This window comes from Phoenix dactylifera, chromosome 12 (genome assembly GCF_051530095.1).
Source record: "Phoenix dactylifera cultivar Ajwa chromosome 12, Ajwa_hap1_PhDact_Kaust_v1.1, whole genome shotgun sequence".
NCBI classification, from domain to species: domain Eukaryota; kingdom Viridiplantae; phylum Streptophyta; class Magnoliopsida; order Arecales; family Arecaceae; genus Phoenix; species Phoenix dactylifera.
In genome coordinates this window covers 16,135,394-16,150,297 of record NC_143201.1, presented here as the reverse complement: position 1 = coordinate 16,150,297, position 14,904 = coordinate 16,135,394, and the positions used below count along the sequence as shown (strand labels likewise).

At 39.4% G+C, this 14,904-nt stretch overlaps 1 protein-coding gene across 4 annotated transcripts; it reads left to right on the top strand.

Moving 5' to 3' along the window:
• Positions 1 to 2,448: 2,448 nt before the first annotated feature.
• On the top strand, positions 2,449 to 14,687 carry LOC103719125 (squamosa promoter-binding-like protein 16). Of its 4 annotated transcripts, none has more exons than XM_088708625.2 (4): positions 2,525 to 2,868; positions 3,414 to 4,128; positions 12,757 to 12,887; positions 13,746 to 14,687. In XM_088708625.2, exons 2-4 carry the CDS (start codon positions 3,716 to 3,718, stop codon positions 14,402 to 14,404), a joined length of 1,203 nt encoding a protein of 400 aa, XP_088564751.2. In that variant the 5' UTR covers positions 2,525 to 2,868; positions 3,414 to 3,715; the 3' UTR covers positions 14,405 to 14,687. The 4 variants fall into 4 exon arrangements, with proteins under 4 accessions (XP_008806431.2, XP_088564751.2, XP_038973760.2 ...); XM_039117832.3 differs by having other exon boundaries at positions 2,525 to 3,017; XM_088708624.2 differs by having other exon boundaries at positions 2,525 to 3,276.
• The last annotated feature ends 217 nt before the right edge of the window (positions 14,688 to 14,904 follow it).

Here is a 14,904-nt window from a genome sequence, read left to right as displayed (position 1 = left end):
AAATATGAAGTGTTTGTGTGCTTCTCAAAACTTGTATTTCTTAGAACACTTTGTTGGTCCTTTACTAAGATCCTGGGCTTGCAGGCTATGGTGCTAACTACACTTTTGAAAATGGTCATATTAATTCTTTACAGAAATATGGGTAGGCTGCAAATGAGCTGAGTCTAAGGAAGCTTTCAGTTGCTCTGGCTTGGTTTGATATGTTGAAGGTGCATTCAGGCATAAGCTAAGCTTAATTACCTAAGCTTCTAATGACAAGCTTGAACAAAGATATCATTTAGTTGGGCTTGAGCTCTTGCATTTATGGTCATTTTGGTTGCATCAATTATGGAATAAATTATGAAACATAATGAAAGGATAGGTATTCATTAAAGGATACTTATTTTGCATGATAGGGGATTTTTTTGGTATTTGATTGGAGGGATAAGTACAGAGAATAAAGTAGATTTAATGTCCAGTAGATTTGATGTTGATTTGCATTTTATGACAGGTTCCAAATTGCTCTCTCAGTTTCTCATGTTCTAGAAAGTGGATAGAGGTAAAAAAGTAACTGAGGGGAATAACTTTCCCCTCTTTTACTATTGTAGCCTATTCCATCATTTTGGTGGAATAGAACTGTCCTTCTGACGGCCTGCCCAATTTTGAATGGAGTCTTCCCAATCGTTCTCTTTCCATTTCTTGCAAAGACAAAAGTTGACTTCACTTCCCGGGCAGGAGATTTGATCCATTTTTTGATTTTATTTGCTACCGTGTGGCCTCGGGCACAACTTACATTGAAAGACTTGATAATTTGTAAGGTTCTGCTGTTCACACCAACTATCGTATTTCGCTATATTTTTCATTGATGCGAAAACTAAAATATCTTTTGCCGAGTATTGTATCTAATTAGTCACCGTAGAAGTATCCCTTCTAGATATATCTCCAAAACAACTAACCAAAAACAAGAATACCTATGGCCAAGCTGAGAGCCACTCCATTGAGAGGAATGGATGCTGCTAGTTAATTAACAACTCCAGCTTCTGAAACTTCATCACCCTGAGGAACCGAGCCATCAAAGCAAATTTATAATCCACTTACTGAGGGGGTAACCAAGCAATGGATTGGTTGGTTCTCAAGGCCTCAAGTTTGAAGGAGCAGCCCAGGGACCCAAGCTGATTTCATTAACCTGTAAAAGATTCACCGACCAGTGGACTTCAACAAGTGTAGATTATTAAAAGATCTCACTTGTGAAAAGTATTTTGTGCAAATTAATAATCTCTTTGCAGTCCATGTGCTCTTCTCTTTGGAAAAGGAGCCTCGTAAAAATAGAAACTGCCCCACTACTCCCACTTTCATTAGCCGCACCATCCGCCCCATCTTTCAATCATGCATTACAACATTACCAAGTTCATTAATTTTGTCTTCATTCTCTCATGTTATATTCCCAGCCTTGTCCCCTTTAGTTGCATATGCAAGCAATGACGCGTTGCATACAACACCGCCGCACGGATCTCAAAGCGATCCATAGATGATTTGATGGTAGATTCGTGTGAAGAAAGATGAATTCTTCTTTTGCGCGGAAGATGCACCCCAGATCCGGCCTCACACGACATTGCCCTCTCGATGGATCTTTTAAAATATCGGATGCCTAATGGTTTAGCAACTCAAGAATTTCGAGAATGTTCATTCAATTGATGAGCCTAGGGTTTAGCTGGTAGGGGAGGAATGGGAAAGATCTGCTTGAATCGAGTACTATCCATCTTTCCATCAAGTGTGCATTGACGATTCCTAAGAGGCCACATGCATGTGTTTTATGCAATCACATTCTTAATTTATTAGTCTTCCGTGTGCATCTTGCTTTTTGGTCAACCTAGAAGAACTCAGTGCCCAAGAAGCTCGGACCGAGAAGCCTGCCTTGCCCCTTCAAAGCCGCAAGGCTATCCTCCATTGGCTTCTCTTGGAAGAGCTTTTGCTTTAATGGACACCACCTGGGGAACTCATCTTGCTACTGAATCCTTATATGGCATCTTTCTAATTAATCCCACTCTCATAAGTTAAACCCGTATCCTAGAAGGTTGTAATAAATAATAATTTTCCAAAGCCATACGAAAAAAATTAAAAATTGCATTGGATCTTCTTCCATGACCAATCCACCAAAAAAAAAAGGACGCTATTCCTTATACGGGGCAGGTAAGTGGGGAATGGGCAAATGGCCTTATTCCACAAGGCACATCACTATTTGAACAAGGTGGTGGAGAGAAAGGCCCTGTAAGCTCACCGGCTGGTGGTTACACCTAAACTCTTTGAAGAGTTGTTGGCGTTGGTATTTGGAATCTTGGCCTCAGAGGAGTCAAGCTTGTATAAACACCAAAAAAAGATGTTGACCAGGCATGAATGCCAGAAAAGAAAAGCTTGGAGTTTCAGAAGAGCATATATCCTTTGAGCTGGGAACTGGAAACTGATTAATAGACCAAAGATAAACAAAGTAAAAGAAGGGGAAAAGGAAAAAATGTCAGCAAATTTGAAGCATATACACTTGTGTGTTTAACCCTTCTACCCCCTCCTTCCTCCCTCTCCCCACTCCACTCTGTACTTTCTCACCCTTGAAAAGTTGAAAGCAACCAAGCCCTGTTCTCTCTCTGCTTATTTTAATCTCACTTTCTTTATTTTTTTCATATATAGAGAAGGAGCAACAAAACAAAACCCATATGTCACTCAAAGGATTTGCTGCTTAGCAGCGTGTTAGCCCCCCACCCACCCCATCTCCCTCTATTCCCTCTCTCTTGATAATAAACATAATATCCAACTTCACTGTGACTCCTTCCAATAATTGTAGCACAAGCCTCCTGCATGCCAGTGTCTGCATCCAAATGTGTAAGCTTTGATAAGGTGGGCAGGGTTGTGAGGTCCTCAACCTACACCACCACAGTTCCCTTTTCCCTCTTCACATTTATGGTTCCCTGTGGAATCCCTGTCAGGGATTGAATGGTAGGAAAGCCCAGAACCAAATCAGTCTTCTATTGCCCCTGCTGCAGGACGTAAGTACTGACCAGTCTTCAGTTCCTGGTCTTTTGGCTCGGTGCTTTTGCCTTTTTTTCTTCATCCCTGTTCTCTCCTGTCTTAATACCTTCTTAAGAGGCTCTTCCAAGGTTACTGTAACACTAGAGCATTCGGGCTTATCAAGATGAGATTTTTCTGATCCGGGCTGTAGTTCTTTTATGTGTTCTTGGATGTCCATGCCTGCCTTTTGATCCTCCGCTTGCACTTTTAGGCTGTCCTTAGGCTTTTCAAGATGAGGTTTCTTGAACTGGGTTGTTAGATTTGCTGCTTCCACCTTGTTTCTTTTAAATCCTTATGTTTTCTGTCTCTTTCCTCTGGCTTTTATACTGGATTCCCGTCCTTTTGTTTGTTTTTGAGTCCTTTCTTTTCTCCAGCTTTGCATATCAATGTTTCTTGGCTCAAGCATACTTCATCGGTATTGGTCTTCTCGTTTGGTTAAGTCCTGGTTGGAATTTGTGGAGGGGGAGGTATAGTGGCAGCTGCTGTGTCTGATGGACTGGTTATAGAGGCAATAAGTAGGATTGACAGAGAGAGGTGTGAGTGGGAGCGAGAGAAGAGTGACAGGAGAGAAAGGGAAACAACAAAGTAGAAGGAAAGATACTAAAAGAAGGCTGAAAGGAAGAGAGGAGAAAGAGAGCGTAACAAAGCTGTAGAAGAGCTGGAGAGGGTTGCTTTCATGGAGTGGGATTTGAAGATGCCTCCTTGGGATTTGGCAGAATTGGAGCGTGGCACTGAGCCCAGTATGGGTTCGGTGGTTGGCTCTAGCAGCGGCCCTGGACAGCGGGCTAGCAGTCTGGATTGCTCTATTGATTTGAAGCTAGGGGGTTTGGGAGATTTCGGATCATCGAACAAGTGGACAGACCAGCCCAGAGTGTCGACGATGATGGTGTCCTCATCCGGTCCATCGAAGAGGCCTCGAGCCCCAGGCAATGGCAGCCACAATGCTGCATGCTCGGTTGATGGTTGCAAAGCAGACCTGAGTAAGTGCAGAGAGTATCACCGGCGGCACAAGGTTTGCGAGGTCCACTCCAAGACCCCAGTAGTGATGGTAGGTGGGCAAGAGCAACGTTTCTGCCAGCAGTGCAGCAGGTAATGAAACCGGATTTCATGGGAGAGATTGGTAAATCTTGTCAATTTTGTAGTTGCGCAATGGTTCCTACTTATATAGTGCAAATTCTTTTGTGTTCTGTTTGCAAGGCATTCCTATATATACTTGAAATTGTTGTGTTATAGTTAATTTTTCTGAATGTTTATTGGTATAAGATTTTGATGTGCTGAATGGTTGCTATTAATTTTATGACTGTTTTACACCAAAGCTACATCTATCACAGTTTGCTTTAAGAAGCCATGGAAGATAACTTATTATGCCTTCATTTAATTCAAGTCTGACTGCTATCTAATTTTTAGAATCTAATTTTTTTACTCTTCAATATAATTATCTTTATGCTCTTTGACTGTAATTCTTTTGTTACTTTTGTCTGGAAATATAGAAAAAAGGTTCATGCTTCTTAATTTTTGTGGCTATGCGCTGAAACAATTGCTTAAGAAATCTCAGCCGCAACCGCAGTTGATGATTTAAAGAGAGGATGGATCGTTTCTTTTTGATATTTTGAAAGTTTTTTCGGATTTATTTTTCCCTTGCACTTGATTAAAGCATTTAATGTGATTTAGCAATTTTATGTGCTAGCTTTTGTATTCGATTTTAATTTTTCAGGTTCTTTTTGGGTATAAAACTTAGTCTATTTGACCCTTAATTTCATAGTTTTTCTTCCTCGGTTTAATTAGTGATGACCTTCTTAAGACACTTAGTTGAGGCTTCTGGCATGGTGCTGCAAGGTGAAATAGTAACCATCTTCCAACCAGTGCCAGGTTTTTCCAGACTTCAACCTAAGATTTTTTCATAACCTTTTCTAGAGTCTTTTTTAAGGGACAAAAATCAATGCATCACATTATTTTCTCTCTTATTGACCTTGAATTTTCTCTTATTTTGTTTTCTCATGTTGTTGTTTCCATCTGTTTAATACCTTGCTGGTAATTTTTGTGGCCCGTCTTGACTCTTGAAACTTTGACTTGAAGGGAGTAAGTCATTTTGTCCAATCGTATTTTTCAAGGACTACACATATATTATCTTCAAAAAGTTATTGTAAGATTGTCCTTTTCTTTGGTTCTGCCCCATCTTTTCGTTTTATTTCCTGCCGCTTGTTTGTTCTTCTGCGGATCTAAATCTTGCTCTTTAATTCGAGAGTATCTTTCAAATCTTTCTTCTGTCACCTTTTTTGCTTCTGCTCATTTCATTTACTGCCTTGGAAGACTAAAATCTTTTCTCTATATTCTGCATTTTCCGATTCACAGAAAGCATTAAGCTTTTCCTTTTTCCTCGTGAGCATCAATATGTCTTATTCCTAGGATGAGAAATTCTACTTCCACTCTCTGGTTTTCTGCTCATTTTCTGCCCTTCTTTTCATGAGTCTTGTCCAACTTATTCTCCTTTCCCATCACCGACAGCTTCTATCTTCCAGTTCTTGTTAGTGCACATTGAATTCTTTGGATCCTTATTGTCTAATCTCCTTTTGGAACTCTGCTAGATGTAATTCACTATTACAACTGCCATAAATTCGTGCTTCCATTTGCCTCTCTTTTATGTCTGAAAGCAAATGACAGATTGAGCTGGCATATCATTTCTTGAAAATCTTCTTATCCCGAATCCCTGTCCCTCTAGTCCAATCTCAGTGTTTTTAGTGAACTAAGTTGAGTTATTCAAATCATAGAATAAGCTGGCGAGCTCTCAGTCTCTTTAAATTGCTCACTTATTGTGGCTAACTTCTGCAAAGAAAGTTCTGAATGATTTAGTATGCTTTTCCATAATGAGAATTTCCATATCTAATAATCAGAAAGAAACACTTATCTTGTTGTGAACTCACAGAGATTTCTTTTTCATAATCATTTGATGTCCTAATGGGAAATATTTGGTTCAGATAGACTTTTAATTAATTAATTGGTTTCTGGCTTGTAGAATTGCCCTTGCATTTTGTTGCTAATCTGTCATCTACTATTAGGTGTTAGTTGTCTTCCTGCTATCCAGAGCCATAGATCCTGTTACCATAGGTGTCATCATCTTGTTTCTTTGGCTTTATGCTCCTCTTTTACAATGCTGTAGTCTTTCAAGCTAATCCTTGGCTATCATCAGTTTTTCTCTATCTTTCTTTGTTTTTTTTCTTCTTTAACTAGAACTAGGATAGGAGCAAGCCCAATTGAAATTGTGGTGAGGGTGGAACTGAACCCAAGTCATTAGTTTCCAACATCCAATGACTTTACCGACTCAACCAGTTGTCACCTTTGACCATCAATAGCTTTTATCCAACCAAATGCCTTGGAATATGTCTCACAATCATGCTACGGTACTTCATCACTAAGTCTGACAACTTCTTGCTGGTAAGCTTGCTCTTTATCCCATTCCATACTTCCTCTTACCAAATACATGGGTCATCAAATTGAAACAGTTCTTCGTTTTTGCATGAATCTATGACTGCTACAAAATTTGTCATGGTGCTTGAGAACAGTTTAATGGCAACTCCACTAGTCAATCTTAGATTAAATGAGAGACTAATAATGGAAACTCCTGTGACACCTGATGCTTTTGATATTCTGATCTTGGACAATGATGAGAAGTATTATGAACCCCCTTAAGATTAGCAGCTTAAAGATCGTGTTGTCATTCTTGACGCTTCAGATCCTTTTTCATTGTGCAGTAACATCACCAGTATTACCTTGAGGAGATGATACTTGCATTTCATGCTTAAAGCTTATAAGGGAATTGCTATTGCAATTGTAAAATGTAAAGGAAAATAATAAGTTGATACTTCACTACTGCTGCTGTGTTCTCCAGCAAAGCTTTCTCGCGTTCTTTGATATTATAGATTTATATTCATTTAATTCTTACAAATTGTTTGCTTGTATACAAACAATAATAACTGATTTCCTGAAACCAATATTACTTCCTAGTATGTGGTATTTAGTAGGAGTACACCATTGAAAGTTAATGATTTGTGCCAATTAGAGATAAGTGCAGTAGAACTAATTAAAAAGGTACTTATGTACTTGAAAGACTGTGAAGGCCAAGGGTTCAAGTGGAAGTGAAGACATAAGGTAACCTATATGGAAGTTGTGACATCAAACTCGGAAATCTTGCTTTGATAGAGAATTATTAACTGATAAATTATTTCTGGTATTACATTCTTCTATTTTTAGAGGTTAAATTGTAACCTTTGATCTTGAGATAGTAAAATAGTATTTCCTAGAAAGATTCTCCCTCACACACACACACACAGAGCCACAGCTAGTATCTTATTTCTTAGGGTATCAAATATAATAATTATCATTTTGGGGGTATATCACTTAATTAAAAGGAAAAAAGGAGCTTCAGGGATTAGTGAAAAGAAACAAAGAAAGAGGGGAATATAAAGGAAGGAAAATGAAAGAGGAGAAAGAGAAGATTTTTTGCACCAGAACATAAAGATTTGTCACTCCCTTCCACTCGAAACTACAGCTTGCTATTGGATGCAGAAAGAGTGAAACACCACCAATTTCAATTTATATTAGAGCATCAATCAAGAACTGATGATGAGCAGTGCATCTCTCAAGTTGGTGCAAGTTCTCATAGTGCATTATTTGTACAGGCCTACAAGGTATATGTGGTTGAGCTTCTCCAACTGCCTTAGTAAGATCATCATTTAGATACCCATAGTGGTTGCAAATGGAAGACAATTCTTTTTCAGCTAGCCTTCTCTAAATTAAAGTAGTGATTAATTTGTAGTTCTCCTATCAAAGTAAAGGTTCATTGGACCTTGGACCTCAAAAATAACTCATAGGTTATTTCCATGTATCATGATTCCTATTCCAATACAATAGCTGATTTGGTCATCATGTAGATTTCTCCTTACTTCTCCAAGTCATCAAAATGGCCCATGAGTGAGGTATAGGGTAATGCTGATTTCTCAGAGATTAAACAGTGAAAGTTTCCTACTGCACATGCTTCTACTTTTAGGTTCTTATAATTGGCAATTGACAATACAAGGTCTAGTGAGGATTGGAGATAGGTCCATATTTCTTTGTCTTGCCTTGATGGACTGACCACAGAAAATGCATGAGCTGAACAAATACACAGTTTATAAGATAACTAGAATAAGTGGGAGTAAGGAGATCAACTTGTCAATCATGTTCGGCTATTTACATAGTTCTAAATAATTCTGACATGCGTGTGCATTCGTATATATAATCTTATGCAAGGGTTGTATCCAAGGTCCGCCGTACCGGTACGGTCGGCGTACCGGTAGCGGCCCGGACCGGTACGTACCGGTCATATACCAGTTCTGTACTGGTCCGTACCGGTTCCATACCGATTCTCCAACGATAAGCTACCGGTACCGGATTCCACGCTGATCCGGTACTAGTCCCAGGCCGGACCGGTACGTACTGGCCTGTACCGGCCGGTACAGACCGGTATGGCAGACCATGGTTATATCAATTGAGAGTTTGTATCTAGGTGAAGTACATTCGCCCCATTGTTGGGCGTCCTGGTATAGCCGACTTCTTTTAACTACATATTTTTAGGTTATTCCATTTTCAAGATTTTCAATTCATTCCAAGACTTTCATGTTCTCATGGTAATTGGACATTGCTGACCTTGTGTCTAAAAGCTGCCAAGTTCTTGGTGATCTCTATCTAGAGATGAATAGTAATTGCTGATCTCTATCTAGAGATGGTAATTGGACATGGCTTCAATTTCTGCTCACGTTATTCCAATGGTCCTCATCACTAGAGCAAATTTACAAACTAAGAACATGCCATCAGCCTACTACTAATAGTTCAATATTAAATATATAACCATATAGTATATGTTCATTCTATTTAGGACATTCTGTTTTAGCTTTTCATGAATGAAGAGAACTCTCTAAAGTTGGACTTCTTCTTTTTTCTTTTTTTCCATAGCCTGCGAATAGTGCTTGGGAGCATATTTTGCCCACCTTCCATCACGAAATCTCCACCGGTGTTAATATAAGACTATTTTAGTTTCTTGGATTCTTGTTTCTTTTCATAATCTATTTCTTATTCAAGCATTGTGAGACCTACTAATCATACCCTTTTCGGCTACATATAATGTTGATTAAGCATTTAAGCTTTGATTCATTGTTAAAATGATAAAGTGCATTATTATTTGGTCTTTTAACACCTTCAGCATTCAATTCTTAAGTTTCCTTTAAATTCTCAATGGTTCATAATCTTCTAGGATCCATCTTTGGTCTTTTTAGCCCTTGATCCCCTTAAGCCAGATCATCATTTGTTCTGCCCTTTTTAAGCACATTTTCATCTTGATGAAGCTTGTTGATAATTTTGTGTTCAGACATATATTGAAACTCTGTGATAACTAAAGTTTGCCGACTTGGTACCGAAGGTAGTACTGCTTGGTGACCCATTCAGTATGGTATGGGTCCATGTCATGTCATGCTAGTGTATATAGAAACAAGGAGGGGGAGAAGGAGAAGCAGAGGGAGGAAGAGAGAAAGAGAGAGGGAGGGGCAGGGAGAGAGGAGGACGGAGGGAAGGGGAGAGAGGGAGGGCCGGAGGAAGGGGGAGAGGGAGAGAGGTGGAGGGGCTTACCTGTGCGTCGAGGCTAGTCCCCACCTTAGCAAGGAAGGTGAAGGTGGAGCGTGGGAGGAGGCGATGCGGAAGGCGGGGTGGGTGAGGAAGAGGTTGGAGGGGGCGACGGTGGCGATGGTATGGGGGGAGATGGTGTCATAGAGAAGGCCGGTGGCGACGATGCATGTGAAGATTTGCTTGAGAAAGTGAGAGGCAGAGGGGGAGAGAGGACCTTGGAGGGCATTCGAGGGATGGGGGTGGGGGGATAGAGAGGACCTTGAAGGGCTCAGAGGGGGTCGGGATGGGGGCTCAAGAGGCATTAAAGAGACCAAACCGATTCAATCGCTGAACCATTCTAGTTCTGGATTGGTTCTGTTCAGTACAGCCCGAACCATCTAGTTTGGGTTGGTTTGGCCTTCCTTGGTGATCATATTTCTTTCTTTTTGTTTTAGTGTCTAATACTTGGCTCTCTTCAAGATTTAATAAGATTGAAATTTTCAAGCATTGCTATTATTAACTATTGGTACATATATTAAACATTGGACCTCTTCCACTGCCAGCCTTTATCTCTCTTGCTTTAGGATCCATGCAATGTTTAGACCAACTACTTTTGCTTCACATGCATTGTTTTCATGTCACCCTGCTTTGCTGCTATTTGATTTCTGAGGCGGCCTTTTTTACCACAAGTAAACATCACCATGTAATTTCTATTGCTGCTATTTTTTTTTCTCCAACTTATATAATTGTATTGTACTGACATTGTTTAGAGTCCCCTTCTATCACTTCCACTCTAGACTGCTTCTTGAGGTTTCTTTCTCAGAAGCTGCCACTAGTTCACTAGTGATTCTCTGGTTGTCTTGATCACCAATGCAATTTGCTACTGTGCTACATGCATCCCATTTTGTAATTTCTCAGCTTAACTGCAAACCTACTTTTCCCCTAACCTTCATTAACTTTTGCTGAAACACCTTCATGCTCCCCAGTGCTTGTGACCTTGTTAGTGGTTGGACAGGATGTTAGCTGAACATCTGACACAGCTGTCAAGTGTCCAAGGGTCCAGAAGAGTTGGACTTAGAACCTTCAAGAAGTAAAGTGAGGATCCGTGCGGGCGTGTGTTTAGTCCCACATCAGTTATTCGCTAGGTAGATCTTGTGTACTTATACAGGATCAAGAAACCCAAATAATACCTTCCAGCTAGCCTTTTTTGAGTGAGGTCCTGAGTTGTTACAAGTAAGGAGAGGCATACATCCATATTTCATGGATGTTTCTGTAGCAAATTATTTGTTGGGCCAATTGCTTTTTGCCTGATAGAATTGTTAAAATTTTTGTTAAATGTTCGGACTCGAGAATTTCCAGGTATAAATGCCAAAAGTTGATATATAGCAGTGATGGCATCATACTTTTGTTGATCTATGTCGAGGAGTATTGTAAAATGTTGAGGTATCCAGACTCATGGAAACTTCTTTACTTCTTTCTTGTCCTATCCCTGCTTCCCTGTTGGTCTTGATTGTAGTGTAAACTGTCAAGGAATTGATTCAAGCTGTATATAAAAAGATAATGGTACATACATCTATATGTATATATAATACATATTTTTGTATATATTGAAACATGCTTGCATTTATATTTATAATGCATATACATTCCAACCCCACCTCCCTTCCCTCCCCAACAAAAACTACGCAAGTTAATTTTTATGGTTGATCTTCTTAATAGCTGACACATCTATGGAAGATTTAGTCATCAGATAATGATACATATGCATATATAAATATAGGTGCACTTATATTTATATGCTTCTATATTCCCTCCCCCTTCGTCCCTGGGACCAAAAGGTATGCAAGTTATTTTCATGGTTGATCTTCATATTGGCTGACGCATCTATGGAGCATTGTAGCTATGTATCAGTTTGTGAAGAAGCAAGGTGTAGCCTGTATCATTATTCAAATTGCCTCCAAGGACTCAAATTGCTATAGTTTCTTAGAGACAGTTGAGGTTGAACAATGCATTTTCCCTATTATCCCTGTTCTTAAATCCAACAGATTGATTTTAGCTGACAAAGTCCTATCATCTTATCATGTTGCCTCCCCATGCACACAAATGTTCAGACTTTCTATTCAATATTTGAATCTCTCTCTCTCTCTCTCTCTCTGTGTGTGTGTGTGTGTGTGTGTGTGTGTGTGTGTGAATGTTCATATTGTGTTGTATGTGCATCACAGTGATTCCTTGTGATACAAAAAAAAAAAAAGGATATGGCGTGCTGTATTAATTTGTGCCTATTGTGCCTATTGGAATCCATAATGCCTTCTGTTGTTTCTTTTCAATGCTGTACAAGTCTTTAAGCCACTCTTTTCCCTAGACAAGATGGTTGTATTGGCATTCTTACCTCTATTCATCTTATCTGAATCTATAATTTTCCATGTATGCTGTATAATGACATAAACTACATCCTTTCATTGAAATTTTGATTTGCCCAGTTATCAATAATTGAAATTTTTTTCAGGACAATAGCAACCACAGATGTATTTGCTGGACTGCAGGTTCAAGCTGATAAAACAGTGACAAAGAGGACCCTTGAAACATGGAACTTTTACTGTTATTTCTACATGTGGTTGAGGATTCCCGTTATCATTCGATATCATCAGTCTGCTAAACCTGTTTGTTTTGCTCTTTCTAATTCTTGATTAGAACCCAATTTTCCCTCTATAGATCATTTTAGGTGCCATTCTAGATTTTCTCAATGTTTTGCTACCCTTATTTGTCATGTGAATATAATGCTCTCGCACTGAACTCTTATCGTTGAGTTGAATTTGCATTCTTATGCTTGCACAAAACCTTTTTATTTGTGCTCCATACTTTATGTTTACTGTCTTCACCATTACTACCTGGCAAAAGGAACCTGGGATTTGTGGAAACAGTATTGATGTTTGTTGTCATGCTTCTTTTTATTTCCAAAAAATTAGCAGATCATTTTATCTGATTTCTCCTTCACTAGAACACTAAGTATGCTCGCATTTATGGGTGTTATTATTCTAATGTTTTTCTTCATAAAAAGTTCAGTATCCTTTATTCTTCCCACAGGTTTCATTTTCTGGTGGAATTTGATGAGGTAAAACGAAGCTGTAGAAAACGCCTTGATGGGCACAATAGACGTCGAAGGAAACCTCAGCCAGATCCTGCAACTTCTGCCAGCATGTTCACAAATTACCAAGGTTTTTATGCCCTTGTGACTGAAATTCATTACAAGGCATTAAGATTATTCCATTGGCTTATGGCCACAGGATTGTCGAATGAGACCTGGAGAATTAGATTTGTCATTGCAGACTAAAATACAATGCATGATCATTCCCAACTAAAAACCAGAAGAATTCATCTGATTATATGCTTCATGTCTGCTAAGTGTCTCTCTCAGACTGCAATTTCTGATTTTTAATGTTTCTTCCAGCTTGCTGAATGATTTATCTGATTTATCCCTAAATGACTGAATTACCTAATTTTCAGCAAATTGCAAATTTTACCATTTATCTTAAATCTTATGCATGAAATGTGATCAAATTGTTTAGTATGTTAAGGACACATTATGTTGCCCTTTTCACTTTCCCGTTTCTGAAAAAGGAAAAGCAGTGCCAATGGCCTGACATACCGCTGCTAAAGATATTTCTGTTTTCTTTTGACATTTCAAAATATCGGTTATCGAAATTTTTTGCTCCCATCACATTTGTTTCCTTATTCCTGTTTGCATTGCTACCGCCATACTCATCAATAATGCCACCACCACTGCCTCTCTCAGCCTCACTGCTGCTAGAACCGAGTATGTTTTCCAAATACAAGAAATCTTGCGACATTGTCATTATTCATTGCTGTTTCTTCTCCATGCTTGCTGTTTTCTTGCCATACATGTATAGAAATCATATTACAACTTTAGTACTTGTTAGCTCTTCTATATATCTTACTTCTGTTATTATCTTTCTGAGATATAGAATGTAACTGTTATTGACTTGGTGCTATTAAAAGCATAGTCCCTCATCCTACAAATTTATTGTTTTCTAATAAAATCTTCTGATGTGCAGGGACCAGGTTTTCATATCCCCATAGCTTTCCAACTGCCACACCAGAGCCTAACTGGACTGGGATCATCAAAACTGAGGAGAGTTCCCTTTATGCGCATCGCCCTCCCCTACATCTCATTGACAGGCAGCATCGTTTCTCTGACTCCTCCCATGGCTACAATAAAGAAAGAAGGCAATTCCCTTTCTTGCAGGATGGTGAGACCACCCTCAGCAGCAGAACAGCACTTGAGACAGCTTCGGTCCGCCAGCCGCTTCTTAAGGCCATCCCCCCATCAGAGAGCAGCAGCAGCAAGATGTTTCCAGATGGTTTAACGCAAGTCCTCGACTCTGATTGTGCTCTCTCTCTTCTGTCATCTCCAGCTCAGAATTCAGGCATCAATCTATGCTCAGTTGTGCCGTCAGCTGATCGGATTCCCATGGGTCAGCCTCTTGTTTCAAGCCTGCAGTATGGTGGTCTTGCCCGGTATACTCGCTCGCAGGCTTCCAACAGCGTCTCGCCGACTGGATTCACTTGTTCAGGGGTGGAGGATGAGCATGTGGGTACTGTTTCCGTTCCTGATGCTAATGATGCCGAGCTTCACTGCCAGAGTATATTTCATGTAGGAGGAGAAGGTCCCTCAGTTGGGGCCTCTCAAACTCTCCCATTTTCTTGGCAGTAGTCAGAGTCTCTTCTAAAGAGCCAATCCTTGGAGTTTCCACATTCCTTTGGTTGTTGAAGAAAAGGTGCTCTTTCTCCACTTTTTCTTTTTTCTTTTTTATTTTTCATTTTTTTTTATCATGATCTAGATGGAAAATTACTACTATGTTGCTAAATAACTAACCAGAGCTAGTATTTATGTAATCGTTGGACTACTTGACTAAGATCCTCAAGAGAGACTCAGTCTGCATCCATGTGCCCATTATGGTTATTTGTTTTAATATACTTCTAATCTTTGTGAAAAATATACATCGCATGGAGATGTTTGAAGGTTATATGTATGTTTTGGTCCTGCATTAGGAAAATAGTGTCAGAAGAATTGATATACTTATGATGTCCGATGCTTATGTCGAGGTTTTTTATTCTAGTCTCTCCATATACTTCTAATAAGTTCTGATAGGCTATAATAAAGCTAACAACTCCCCCATCTCCAATAACATGGATATGGTGCAATTGAAGTTG